Source organism: Aulostomus chinensis, chromosome 18, assembly GCF_037954235.1.
Source record: "Aulostomus chinensis isolate RoL2024-O1b breed Wild chromosome 18, RoL_Achi_v1.0, whole genome shotgun sequence".
Taxonomy (NCBI): Eukaryota; Metazoa; Chordata; class Actinopteri; order Syngnathiformes; family Aulostomidae; genus Aulostomus; species Aulostomus chinensis.
In genome coordinates, this window is record NC_141337.1 from 5,730,945 (window position 1) to 5,745,632 (window position 14,688).

At 43.9% G+C, this 14,688-nt stretch overlaps 1 protein-coding gene across 2 annotated transcripts; it reads left to right on the forward strand.

Annotated features, from left to right (window-relative positions):
• The first annotated feature begins 115 nt into the window (after positions 1 to 115).
• raver1 (ribonucleoprotein, PTB-binding 1) lies at positions 116 to 10,840 on the forward strand. 2 transcript variants are annotated; one of them, XM_086184223.1, is made up of 14 exons: positions 116 to 509; positions 1,420 to 1,486; positions 2,857 to 3,326; positions 4,228 to 4,419; positions 4,495 to 4,615; positions 4,701 to 4,801; positions 5,339 to 5,420; positions 5,742 to 5,929; positions 6,020 to 6,101; positions 6,212 to 6,354; positions 6,466 to 6,537; positions 6,634 to 6,768; positions 7,460 to 7,525; positions 7,625 to 10,840. In XM_086184223.1, the coding sequence occupies exons 1-14, from the start codon at positions 186 to 188 to the stop codon at positions 7,769 to 7,771; spliced, it is 2,190 nt and encodes a 729-aa protein (XP_086040349.1). In that variant the 5' UTR covers positions 116 to 185; the 3' UTR covers positions 7,772 to 10,840. The 2 variants fall into 2 exon arrangements, with proteins under 2 accessions (XP_086040349.1, XP_086040350.1); XM_086184224.1 differs by having other exon boundaries at positions 5,342 to 5,420.
• Positions 10,841 to 14,688: the final 3,848 nt, after the last annotated feature.

Genomic DNA, 14,688 nt, shown 5'->3' on the forward strand with positions numbered 1-14,688 from the left:
GATTCACGCACTCCATTGAGGGGCTGCAGCGTAAGCCCCACCCACGCTAACGTTACGTCGTAGTCATGGAGAATGAGTCTCCCTCTCCTCCAATCAGAAGCCGAGCTGGGGCCATGTGTGTATTGTTTAAACTGCTCAAATCCGACAGAGTTTCCAGACCGATAAAACTTCCACCAAACTGAGTGATGGCGGCCGTCGTGTCTGTTAGCACAGAAGCCAGAGATGAAAGTACAGACACCGGGCTCAGTTTTACCACTCGTCCGCTTCAAGAAAACTACGACCTCGCTGCAGATCACGAAAACCGGAGACCCGGAGACCGTCGGCATCCAGAAATCTTCACCGGCGAAGAAGACGCGACAACGGGACGCGAGTGTCAGCGGAGGGTAGATGAGGACTTGCCGTCACTGAGCCCGGAGGAGATCGAGGGTCGCTTGGAGAGAACTCGCCGGGAGTTTTACAACCGTAGAAAAATCATCATAAAGAACCTTCCGTCTGACGTTAGCAACCAGGTACGAGCACCCGAGGTTGTAACACTTCAATGACTCAATCACTCCGCTAACGTTAGCCTAGCCTGTGTATGCTTACCATGCTACGCGTGTTAGCCTGCTAAACTCGATAGCAGTCTTTTCATATCTTAAGTAAATACACTTTTTTTTTCTTCTTCCAGAATCTACCAGTTGTTTTAAAGCCACCGCAGTTGTGTCACTAATGTTACGCAATGAGTTGAATTTGTGGTTTTATTATTTATGTTATTTTGTGTGTGCTGATTTGATCTTACGTCGACTGGCAGATAACTGTCAATTATGGCCATCTGTGGCCTGTATGACCAAACAGTCCGGCCTTGTACGTAGCTGTTCGGTTACCTTTTGTTCATGTTTTTAATCTCACTAGTTAATCACCAAGTCAATAACTTACATTTAACCTTTACTAAACGATTACAAGCGTACCATCACCGCCGTTGTTTGTTTGCATCAACTAGTATGTGATTTGCTCATGATGCTACTTTTTTTTTTTTTTTTTTTTTTTGGAACGTGCCTGACTCGTGGGGAGCGGTGGGCCTGCGGGCGGTACCATTGTTCAGAGCATTTGGGGGGTGGGAGTTGTGGGAGTTCGAGATGTGAGTTGCATTGTAACAAAAGGTGGAAGGCGTGGAGACAAAACGCTTCAGAAAATGCTAGACAGCATCGCCGTTCATTTGTGAATGGGCAAAAGCAGCGCAGAACAAAATTTCCTGCAACAATGAGTCAGTTATTCGCCACCCCCCCCTCCCCGCAGGTGCACTTGCCTTGCTAATTTCACATGAACCAAAATCTGAGTAACGGTGGCTACTTTGTTCCCTTAGAAATTAACCTTGTGACTTTTCATTCAAGTGTCATTCAAATATGTGGTTTTAATTTTTTTTTTTAATTTAAATTGCAGGAGGTCCATGAGCTGTTGGGCAACTATGACTTGAAGTATTGCTTTGTTGACAAATACAAGGGAACAGGTTGGTCTGACCTCATTTCATCTTTGGGTTCGCCTACCACCAACAAAGATTGGATTGAATCATCTTGAGCTGAATTTAATGGCTTAAAAAACAGACATTATTTGTATAGAAACACATTTTCATGTTCACCCTCAGTGCTACTTTATTTTATAACTGGCGGTGTCTAGATTTTTGTAACCATAGATTTAATTATTATATTTGTAATTACTTTGTTCTGGTGTTAATCTGGCTCTCGGGTATTGTAAGTGTGGACTCTTTTTAATACACAAAGGTGTGTCAATTCTGGCAGCAATGGAAGGCTGTTGTGATAGTTTGCTAGAAAGACAGGTGTTCCAGCCATTGAGTAAATTTCTGAATTTTGTAGCCATCATGGAACACGCATTGGAAAGCTGAGAAGGAAAATGTTAAACTTATTTGTTTTAAAATGGATTAAAAAAAAAAAGATGCCCTTAAAAATCTATATTTGTGAAAAATGACCTAAAATTTGGAAAGGGGGTAAAATATGAATGATGATATAGTTATGTTACAACTATATGTACATTCATAGGAAGTCCTGCTTATGTCATCGCCGTTTACACAATTCAGGTGAGGATTTCTAATTCTGTACCAGCACGAATGAATAATATGCTAGTAGAGAACGAATTTAATTAAACAAACAAAACAAAGGTGGAAAACAGTTTAAATTTACACCCTGGATACTGGCTTGATACCAAGAAATGGGGTGTTAATAATCAGTGGGTGAAACGTTAAAAAGACCGGATGATGAATACGGGACATGACTAAAGTTAGAACTCGTGGTTAAATTTTTGTGTTACACGTAGATGGTTGGCTTTAAAACAAGGAAACAAAACTTCTGTTTCTGCTAAGTTGCTATCCCTCTGGGGGACTCTGGGCCACTGTAGCGCTCTGGTAATCCGTCTGCTCTCAGTACAGTAGTCGGCGTAATGGTTTGTTGCAGAAATGTTCACACTCAGGGCTAGATGTGGTGTTTTAGCTGTCAAAGTTTCAGACAGGAGGACTTTGACTCCTGGCAGCCACTGTGACAACAACTGGGAGTTTTAAATCGGCAAAATGTTGCAGTGACATTTGGCCTCATTCATGAGATGTTGTTGCACACCTCAGGATTTTACACTGCTGTTCTCAGGAGCGAGGGGTTGAAAATATCAATCAGACTTTGCCTCCTGTCCAAAACAAATTGGCGCACAAGAGACTGTCACTGTATTTGTTTTTTTTATTAGACCTGTGAAAGGAGAGAAAATGTCCTGACCATGTTTGCTTTGGGACCTTTGGTATGAAAAAGTGATGTGGCTCTTAATGAGCAATTGGATATTAAGTGTTGTTCATACCCCCTCTGTCCCTGGAACCCTCAGCATTTGTGACACTGCTCAATGGGGAACAGGCCCAGTGTGCCATCAAAGAGTTCCACCAGCATGTGCTGCGGGACCGGGAGATCTCTGTGCAGCTGCAGCCGACAGATGCTCTGCTCTGCATCGCCAACTTGCCCCGCGCTTTCACCCAGCAGCAGTTTGAGGAGTTGGTGCGGCCCTTTGGTAACCTGGAGCGCTGCTTTCTGGTGTACAGAGTGTCCACCGGGCACTCCAAGGGCTATGGCTTCGTGGAGTACATGAAGAAGGACTCTGCTGCCAGGGCCAAGTCCGAGCTCCTCGGGAAGCAGCTCGGCTCTCGCATGCTTTACGTCCACTGGACTGAGGTGGGCTCGCTCACGTATCCACTGCTGCACTCCAAGTGTCTGTGTGTGGACCGCCTGCCCCCCAGCATCCTGACCGCCCAAGATCTACGCAACGTCCTGGCTGACACCCATGCGCCAGTCTTCTGCCAGGTCAGATTTACCACACACAAACAATGCTACGTGTCAACAGGATTTCCCAGGTTTACATCATCCAGATTTAAAGCTATGAGTTGAATAATAATTGAAATAGCCACTATTCATTAAGCTTGACTAGCACGTAGACTACAACCTCCCACTTGACATCAAACTTGCCTTTAGAAGTTACGTAAAGGGGTAAAAAAAGAGGCCATATCAACCCCACTCCTGAGAGCCTATTTGATGTGAGGCCGTATGCAGTGAATTCCTTTTTTTTTTTTTTTCGATAGTGATACATTTACATGGCGGGGATCACTTTGTGAACTTGAATTCCATATTTGATCTGCCAGTACCACTCACCTTTAACCCAGATTTCATCTGGCCACTCGGAGCATTGCTGGTTTCTATGGCGATGACCACCTGACTCCCCCAGGTGGTGTCATTCATGCAGGCTTTTCTGGAATGAGAGAGAGGGCTGTCCTTTTAGAACACCATGCATGGGGGTTCTTTTCTGCTGGTTCCAGGTTTTTTGTTTTTTTGTTTTTTGCTTCTGTTGGTTTTTTTTTTTCCCAGGATCGTGGCAAAAAGCGTTGGTGATTTAAAGGTCAAGTGATATTTTCTTTCTGATTGCTCAGTTTCCTCTGTCTTGGTTTTGATAGTTTAAATTTTTCTTACTCAGTTATGATTTTATCAAAAGCAAGCAGTTCTCATCACATTTTAAAGAACTTAAAGTCACTGTAAGCCTAATACATGGGAATGAATAGGATACATGGGAATCTTCAGTACATTTGAAGAAGAGTAAAACAACGTAAGCCCCCTGCTGGCCGTTAGAAAGAATGCATGTGGAAGGTACCTTTACACTGGTTTTGTTTTATGTGATTGAATATATGGATTTAATGTACATTTTTCCCTTCAGTTGGCTCAGGGACAAGATGGAAGTTTCCGGCGGTTTGCAGTGTTGGAGTTTGCCTCAGCCGAGATGGCGGAGGAGGCACAGCAACTCACGGACGGCACGTTGCTGGGTGGCACGCACATCAGGATGTCCTTCTGTGCCCCAGGTCCTCCCGGCCGAAGCATGTTGGCTGCGCTGATTGCTGCTCAAACCATGGTACTCACACAGGGTCCTGCCTGCCATATATGAATGTCTTATTTACCATTCAGCTGTCTGACCTCTCTCTTAAAGGCTGTTAACAGAGGTAAGGGTCTCCTCCCCGACCCCACAGCCATGCAGATCCTCACAGGCCTCAATAACCCGGCCACCCTCAAGATGCTGCTCAACCCGCTGTCACAAGGGCACAAACAAGGTGAATACTCCTCACTGGCTAGTGCTGTGTTGCAGGGTTTGTTCAGGTGCTGTACATCCTGATCCTGAGCTCACTTTCTATGCAGGTCTTCTCGGGGCAGCCCCCACTATGCCGCTGCTGGCCAACCCCGCCCTCTCTGCTGCCCTGCTCCAGCTGCTCCTTCAGAACCAGGCCAAGGCCCAGCAGGTACTGCTTCCTTTTTTTTCCCCTCTGCCATGTTCCTCTTAGCTGCTCAAGCCTGTTTTGATTCACCCTCTCCTGCGCATTGCCCCCCCCCCCCCTCGCTCTCTGCTCCTTCCCACTTCACTATTAGCAAGCCTTTCTGGGAAATCACCTTCTCTGGACTCAGGTGCTGCACAATAAAGAGAATCCTCTTGTGCCTTATGTGAGTGCTAATGGTGTTCTTCTGCTGGTGTTGCTCAAAAGATCCTATATGAATTATGATAGAAAACAAAATGCCTGAGTGGGTAAGCTCTCGCTGGGAAGTCAGCTTGTTTGTGTGTGCTTCTGTGTGGGGTGTACTTTCGAGTGGTGCTGAGTGATGTGGTAGGTGTACTCTACTATTGTGTGCAAGAAGTGTTCTGTAAGGACATCATTTTACATGTGATGAGTAAGCCACCGTGTTGATTAGGCATGTTTGTGTGGCTCAGCAGTTTTCCAACATTTAAGTGTTGAAGAGAGTTGGCATCCCCCCCATGACACTGAACTCTCTGCTCTTCCCAGCAGGCCGGACTCATCGGGGAGAATCCTTTGGCTGCTCTGCCTGTCCAGCAGGGAGTCCATCTGCTTGGAGACCTGCCCCAAGGTCTGACATCCGCTCACTCCAGCTCGAGTTTCAGAGTTGCAGAGTGCATGTTTCTGCTTTGCTGTGGATGCTAAACATCTGTAGCCCATCTGTAGCAGTTGTTGCCATGATAGTTTAGCCACAGTGCTGGATAAATCTGTGGTAGAGTCTCAACTCTAATTTATTGTAGTGGACTTTGATTAGGTGTGTCGTGTGGGGTTTTTGTGATCACATTTGCAAACGTATTTTTTTGTCAATGTAAGGTTGTTAAACGGATTTTTTTTTTTTAAATGCAAAATTGCAAAAAAATCCAGCCTAATTTTGTCAGTGTTTCTGTTTCAGGTCTTGGTCTTCAGGCAGACCCACTCGCCCCTCTCAAGCCGCTGCCACTTGGCAGAGCTCTGGCGAGGGATCAGGAATCTCCCACTGCAGTGTGCACCTTCCCCCAGACTTCCTCTCCAACTCTGCAGGGCATCTCCATGCCTCTGATGGGGGGCCTGATGGGGGCAGATGGCCTCCCAGCACAAGGAGTGCGGTTCCAAATCATAAAGACTTTAATTTTCTTTCCTATGTTTGTGTTTTTCCCTTTTTAAAGGCGAATCATCTTTCCCCTTTGACAGGTTTCCATACTAGGAGACCCACCCAAAGATGTGAATCTTCCCCAGAGTTCTTTTCTTAGTGTCAACAATGTTTTTGCCTCAGGTACGCTTTTTTTTTTTTTAATAAATAAACTGTGGTTCTGGTTTTCTGGCATCGTCATGGTTGGCTGCACCAGTATCTCACCCCCATCCCTCATTTTTCCCGCATTTCAGGAGCAAACAGCAGACCTCACCCCTACAGGAAGAGACCTACGTTGAGTAACGTGTCCAACCAGCACTCACACCAGAGCCTACAGCCAAGCTACAACCTGCGCTACCAGGAGTCCTACAGCCCCGACTACCATCCACTACACCAGGTGACTTCCTGGAGAGGCTCACCTTGGCTCCCAACTCTGATTCTTCACATGGTGCTTCTGCTCATGACGACTCCTTGTGATTTCTGATGTCCATCTGGCGTTTCTCCTCAGGAACCCCTGCACCACTTGTATGAAGACCATGAGAACCATTACACGGGGGACTTGACAGGGTTTGGACAGCAGGTAGTGTGAAGCCAACCGTCACCAGACACAAGCACATTTTTTCATGTTGTCATTTCAGTAAATACTTATGAGTGGTGTCCTTGTTTGTCTCCGCAGCTCTCTCGCCACCCCGACTACAGCGAGCAGTTCTCCCACTACAGCTACTCCCCCAGCCCGCCCCTGTCGTCATATTTCAGCTCAGGATCCGAGGCCCCCTGTAACGGGAGCCTCCCCTCCACCCAGCTCAACAGGGTAATTTTTGGTTTTGTTTCCAAATATTGATTACATGTGGATTCAAGAACGTGACAACAGCCAGATTAAATGAACGGCGCCAAAAATAAGCTTGTGTTTAATAATTAACATCCCAGTCAAGTAAGTGCTTGCCACAGTAAAAGAACTCTGGCTCTTGAAATGCACCACGCACATACGCGGGGCGAGGTGCAGCCGGGGATCCCAGTTTCAGTTGAATCATAAGCTTTAATGTTCTAGACAGGTTCACACTCCACGCCGCGGTCACGCAGGAAGTCTGAGACAAAGGAACGCCAGAGAATTTGGTCGATCCCCCCCCCCCCCCCCCCCCCCCAAATAAAACACCCAGTGTTGTTCATTAGTACATCGTTACATTTCTAACCAAAGCACTACAGCAAACATGACAAACATGAATGCGCAGCCGGCCACGGTACACAGTTGCAATTTAGATGAAGGCAAATAAAAATGAATATAAAGACAAAATGTAAGTGGCTATGTCAGAGGCTCAGAAATGAAAGGAATGATGCTCGGTGGAGGACTGAACAAGACTAACGTCTGAAGAGACGTGCCCGCTGGAGTCAGTCGAGCATCTCAGAGCGAGTACAATGGAAGTGAGCTGCTGTGACAGCCGTCATGCCGCAGATGTGCTCGGCGTATTTCAGCCAGTGACGTGCGTCCCTCCGTCTGTCCACAGGCTGTGGGAATGCCTCCCGTGAGCCACTCCACCAACTACCCTCCAGGGCTGGGGAATGTTCTCAAGGTATCATGGATGTCCTCTCGTCTTTTACTGTACAATTTTTGCTCATATTTTCACCAGCTAAAATTTTTCTCCTTTTCCTTACTTGGTTGAAATTGCTAGACTCCCATTGGCAGCCACAAGCGAGTGTTCTCTCGCCTGATCCCATCGCCCGAGCCCAGCCCTGAGGGCGGCTACGTGGGCCAGCACTCCCAAGGCCTGGGCGGCCACTATGCAGACTCCTACCTGAAACGCAAGCGTATATTTTAAATGCAGCTTCACGCTTCTTGCTGTATAAGAAGCCATTCAACAGCCGGGACACAAAAGGATCTCCTTCTCTGAACTCTTGAACTTGGCGCTCCTGAGGTTCGTCTCCCTCGTACTCCTGCGAGTGACCCTATGGGGGCTTTGAGGAGCGTCTCCTCATGCTATCGGGACAGTTGTCACTCCACGGGAAATATTGGTGGTTGTTTTTTCTGTTTGTGTGTGTTTGTGTGTTATTTTAGTGTGTTGGTAAATTAAGTTTTTAATTTTTTTTTTTTTTAAATTTACCTTTTTTTATTTTCCCTTTTGAAAAACATACAGTTTACTCACTGTGCATGTTTTCCTGCAGGAAACTAAAAGAAATGGTTAATTAGCTAATGAAGTCTTTTCTTTTAAGCATCTTTTTTTCTTTTTTACTCCTGTCTTGAGTGTGGTGTGTCAACAGAGCTACTGAGAGTTTGGCCAGTTTTCAATGGCGGTCATGAGCTGCTTTTATATGACGTTTGACATCTCACCAAAGTGATGCTGTCCACAGTTTCAGGCAAAGGGACTTGCAAAGCATGAAAAGAAGCTTCATGTCAAGCCTCGACTCTTTGATGGCCTTCTTGATTTCATGTAAAAAGTTCAGCAATTTGTTAAATGAAAGTGTATTTTTTCCCTTTTACTTTTTTTGTCCAGTCTTTTTTGCCCCCCACCCCCCCCCCCCTTTCTCTCTCCCTCCCTCTCTCTCTCTCACAGGGTTGTGTATTTTGATGTTTGCCGCTGTCAATCAGGCTTCTCCTCCCTGGTGAACACGCCAGCTTTTCCATCCACCAGTGACGAGCTGTGTGTGCACCATGTGTCCGTGACTTTTTTTTTTTTTTTTTTGATCTGGTATATTTTCTCAAGCCTTACCACGTCACCTCTGTCTTTTCAATCCACACAACTTGTTCACACTGGTTTCCTCTTGGAGGGCACAGGTCACAATGCTTCTCTGTTCTGAGCTGTATATGATACTGAGTTTCAAGCGTTTTCGGTGTGAGTTCTACTTTTTTTTTTTTTTTTTTTTTTTTTTTGTGGCTAAGTTAAAGTTTTGAATGTCTTGCTGTCCGAATGCCACACCTCTTATGTTTGGGTGGGTGGGGCAGGGGACATGGCACCGTGCGCCACTTCTCAAGCTGCTAGCAGATGACGGCTCCGGGGACCTTCACCATCTCCCCTAGATGGCAGTTGAAAGATGGACACGGCTCGTGTTCAAAGTTTTCCAGTGATGGTGGGAGTTGAGTCTGTCTTGGGAATTTATAACGGAAGCTTCTGGCAGGTGACTGGTCAGCGACATGCTAGTCCTTGTTTTTGTTCTTTTTTTTTTATATATATATATATATATATCTCTATATATCTATCTTTAATTATCTGGTTGACAGTTTGATTGTGATAACCCATTACCTCTAACTTCTGCTAATAATGCAGCTATTCCTGAGCCTTGACAAAGTGTTTTTTGTGTTCTCATCCTGCCCTGTGTTGGCTTCCACCTACATTTAGCATTTCTGTGTTTATTTGCTGTGTAAATAGTTGAGCTTGATCATTTTATTTTATTTTTTCCTTTTCAGAGTCCAAAACTTGTTTTCTTTAATCATACCTGCCTCTGGTCTGGTGTTTTTGAATGAGTTTTGCAGCGTGTCGTTCGTGTCGTTTGCCCGCGTGTGTGAAAGCTGACGTGACCCAAGAGTGGCGCCAAAGCAGACTGCTCATGTTGTGTATGGACCAAGAGACGCAGCCGTACTGTATGACCGTCATTCCTTTGAGTGACTTTGATGATACCTGCTATCCTCTCAGCTGTACCACCATGGTTGTCTCTGTTTGTGCGTGTGTGTGCGTGCGTGAGCAAGTAAATGTTATTTAAACTCATGAGGTTGTCAATTCATTTCATATCATTTTGGGGTTTTGAAGTTTCACCCTGCCCTCTCAAATTGCACTCTGCCATAAGTACTCACAAATTTGAGCTCATGGTAGTTTTCTTTTTTTCTCTCTCTCACATTACTTCTTCTCAACTCTAGAACGTAGAAAGAGCCAGCCACGTGTATTTAGCTTGAAGCTAATGGCGTAGAACTAATTTGCAGTTTTTAATGTACTAATCCAACAAGGGTTTGGGTTAAGTACATCATTTTATTATTTTTACATGATGTGATTACAATTTTGTAAGCATAGCTCAGGTTTTTTTTGTTTTCCTCAAATTTAATGTCTGTGGGATTATTACACTTATAACTGCATATTCGTACTACATCTGCGGTATGCTACGTTTCTAGGTGTAACACAGCTAATGGTGGCATTTCGCTAACCCTAATTTACAAACTCAAAATTCACCGTCCAGTATAATCCAACATTTATGCAACGTGTATGCTCAGTAATCAGCATCACCTGTTTTAACCTCAAATCAAACTTTGAACCCTTCATTTTCTGGCATTGTTGAACCAACTTGCTCATCCGAACCTGTTCATGTTAGCGCTGAGCTGGTCGTTTCTTTTTGTTTTGTTTTTCATTTCTAATCAATTTTTTTTTTTGTGGTTTACTGAAAATACAGCTGGATAAAGATAAAGTGGATTATATTTGGTGTGCTTAGGAGTTTGTAAATGGATGTTGTTGGACAGTTTTACTGTTTTATAGCTGTTAGTAACCATTACCTTCAAGCTACGTGTACACGGCTAGCTTTTTTTTTTTTTTTTTTAGCATTCTGGATTCATAGGAGGGGAAAAAAGATCTGAAAAATTGCATTTTTTTTTTTTTTTTGGGAACACTTGAATGGCAAAATACACTTTTTTGGGGGGTGAGGTACTGCTTTCGGTTCATCCCTGTGGTTAATATGAAAATCTTACTTGCCATTGTCTAAACAGTTGAGCAGAGAAGTGGAGGTGAGTCAGACTTGGCCTTTGGGGGACTGTGAAAGGCCTAATAGGACTTCCCTCCACATCTAAAATTAAATCTCCTGGTATTCTCTACCTCTGTGAGAAATTTCATGCCTCTCTCAAAGTGCACTCTTTTTGTAAAGTAAGAGATTATCTGCTGTAGTAAAACTGCTTTATCTGTTTTTAGAGCATACTCTAACATTTGGTTAACCATTCAATAGTCAATAGCAAGTTTTACATGTACATCTGTGCCAAAAAGTGACATTTAAAGCTGAGTAGTGCTTCGTGGAACTTAAATTTCTGCCTCGAATTTGTTAAACGTACAGCCATCTGCTTTAGACTTAACTTTCTTAATTGTGATCATTTCACACGGACCCACGCTTGAAGAGTCTTTATCTGTTGTGCAAAATTAATCTGAACGTGCCAACAGTGAAACTGAAATAATCTATACTTATGTAACCAGTAAAAAAAAAAAGTACCTTTTTTTTTAAACTTATGTAGTGCTTTTCAAGACAACTTGCAAAGCACTTTGGATACAATGAAAACAAGAAGAGCAACCATTCCTAAAACAGGGAGTTTTTTTTTTTGTTTTTTTTTTATTTAAAGTGATTCAAAAGAAGACACTCTTCCCCGAGCTCCCTCAACAGGTGGTTCTGGTCCGGAACGTGCAGACACAGTGACAAAAATCTAGAAAGTAAAAGCTACACTGACTTATCAGGCTCCAAAAATGTGTGAATTCTTCAAATTTCATTTTCCAGTTTACCAGCAATGAATTCAGAAACCCCCCAAAAAAATTACTTTTAATGAGTTTAGTCTTCACATTTTGCTGCGCTCAACGGTATAAAAATGTAACTACTTTGCGTACATTGTGGGTTATAGATTTTTGGAGGAGATGAGGCTGAAATTCCAGCCACCACAACAGACACTTGCACCAAATGCTCTGCCCCCATCAGCCAAAATTATGTGGTTTTACAGCAGGGCTGCTCAAAGTGGGTTCAAACCGTTTAGTTGAGATTTTTTTTGGCCCCGCCAAGTTTGGACGCCCTTGTCTTAAAGGGTTAAATCAAACCGATGAGACTCAGACTAGAAAAAAGATGAAACAAAACAAAGAATAGCGTTAAATGTCAGGCTGTTTTTTTTTTTTTTTTTGTCCCCAAGCCTTGTGTTTCTAGCCTGTGAAAGTCTTAAGTACCCTGGAGGAAACCGCGGGTCAATTGAGGTTTTATCAGTGATAAATTGAAAAGTCATCGGCCCACATGATTGTCTTCGTGGCGGCGCTGAGCCCTTTGCATTACCGTGCGTCACCCTTCGGTCTGAGGTGTTAATGGGCGAGAGGCAGCTGAGTGAGCCCGTCCTCTCGATGGGCATCGGGGCGAAAGGTTCTGATGAGGTGTTGTTCTAGGGGTCCTGGTGAGCTTGGAGGCAGCAGATGGATGGATGGAACCTCAGCTGCCGCACATCGCTCATGAAAAACAAAACAAACCCACAAATAAAAACCCTCTGATATTTGTGACATTTCTCACTGCCTGACACTCGTGTTTTGTTCTGCCAATGCACGCTACTTGAGCCTCTAATGGAGAATTTTGAATTAATCGACAATCTGAATGCAAGGGACAATGGAAACAAGGACACTGGAGAAATGATGGCTTGTTTGCAAGACCTGCTGCCTTTATATTAATGTCTGCCTCTCAGCCGCTGGGTTTATTTCTGCAATATTTGCCTGCAATGCTTCAGGCACCCCTGAATTATGTTCTCATACCTGCAGCCAGTCTACCCAGAGTTCTCTGAGGGATCTGCCGAGGCTCGGCGGACGGTGTGTCAGACACATTTAGATTTCTGCCTTTCATATTGCCACCCACACAGTCACCCTGCGCAGTTGCTGCTGAATGCTGCTGAAACCTGAGATTTTCCCAAATACGGAGAGGAAGCAGGGAGAGCTCAAACGACTGCAGCATCGTTGCTCACAAATTACAAACACGCACAAACAAAGGGAAAAGTTAGGTCATTTTTTTTTTTATTGAGTGAGCTAAGAAAAAAAAACCAACAACCTGTCAAACCGCTAAAATGTCAAACCACTTTATCGTGTGTACTGGATTAGTGCATTTACATAAAACACATCGAATTCGGACGATTTATCACTTCTTTATTAGGCGAGATGTAAAAAGAACCCAACACGTAACCAAAAAGAGTCCATCAACAGAGCTGTTTATAGCAGGATTAGTCAGAGAAAACAGCCCACTCCCCTCTGTGACAGTCTATTAGAGCTTCTAGGTAGCTCAGGAGAAATATATGAGTCTCCCTTTGCTACACTCAAAGGAGCCAAAGACTCAGTTTGAACTGTGCTCCTGCTTATACACCCAAACAAGATTATATTATAGAAGGGATTTTCATTCCACGCCGTAACGCGTAGCCTTACCCCCCCCCCCCCCCCCCCCGAAATAAGCTCAGGTACTGTTACGCTCTTCATCTTTTCCTGTCGATCCTCTGTGTAATATGACCGAGGAATTACGAAATGAGGTAACCATTGATGGGAAATACAAAAAAAAAAAAAAGATAAATAAAGCTATAATGATTGCTAACAGTTTGTTGCCGTGAGAGTAACAGATTCACATGGAAGCCCGAGGAAACATTTGAAGAGAGAAGCCTTGATCTTGGAAGACGTTCCCATGGTGAGTCTCGCCGGACCCAAATGACCTCTCGCTGGGTCACAGATAGGATGGGTTGGAACATTCTTTTCCGGCGCCGATCTCCTCGATGGGGTCGAACGTTACAAAAAGTCTTCAATTCTTCAGGCATTTCCTGTTATAAAATCTATCTGACTCGAGTTATAATCCGAGAAGTACATTTTGATTCATCAAACCCTCATCGAAGCAAAAATTACCATTAAAATGTCTGTCAGCTGAGATAAAAGCTCGTAATTCTGAGATCAAAGGTCAGATTTCTGAATTTACTTGTGAATTCAGGTGTTATTAGAACTCAACATTTATGAACGCTCATGATTTTCACTGTTAAATCTTGTGATTATTACTCTCTGAATGAGTTATTTCAACTTTTCAATCCCAAAACTTTCATTTTATTCCTTAATTTTGCACTTCATCTCAGAATTACGACTTCACATGACAACAGTTTCGTTATACGTCTCCAGCCTGCAAATGTGTAATAATTACTGTGTCACGTGTGTGCCACATTTCAAGCAGGAGAAAGAAACAATAAAGAGCCTTGAAGTCCTTTATAAGAGGAAGAATGTCCTCCAGGCGTGCCGTCTTCCTCTCTCCTGTCCCATGTCCCCTTCCTCAACATTAATAATCAACACTTTTATCTCTCCTTTGCTGCCAGTTTGTCTCAAAGAATCACGGGTTACCGTGAGAACAACGTGAGAACAAGGGGTTCATTTTCTCCTTTGCTTTTAATCACTTACTATAAATGATGAATGATAAATGTTTATGGTTATCTATTATATTTTAAGACAGTAATCTGTTGGATTGAGTGGTCGGTTACTATGCCGTCAACGACAATATGATGAAATAATAATGTACTGATATTCCAACCCATTCTGTGTTGAAATATTATTTTTTTGTTTTTTGTTTTTGTGAGAGGAAAAAACTGAATGACCTTGCGGTTCCCTCAGACACTTGATTCCCATCTCCAGTTGCCATTACAGCTGCACAAAGCCATTAGTAGAACTTTTTGGAAGCTCTGAAATCTAGTTATCACGTCATTCGCAGTCTCACTGGTCTTCAGCTTGTCCCTAAAGTGCCCGGCTTTCCCGATGCAGCACACCATCCTCTGCCGTCTGAACCCTCCTCTGACCTCAGACGTCTCGCTGAGACTTTACCGGTTCAGAGAAAAACAAGAGAACTCTTTAATGAAGGTGAGGTGAAAAGTGGTTCCTCGCCAGCTGCTTGTGAGCTGAGAGTCGCTGATGGATGCTGTTTGCTGGTGTTGGTGCAGCAATACTCCAAATATGAATCATCCTCACACTACACACACACACACACACACACACACACACACACACACACACACACACACACACACACA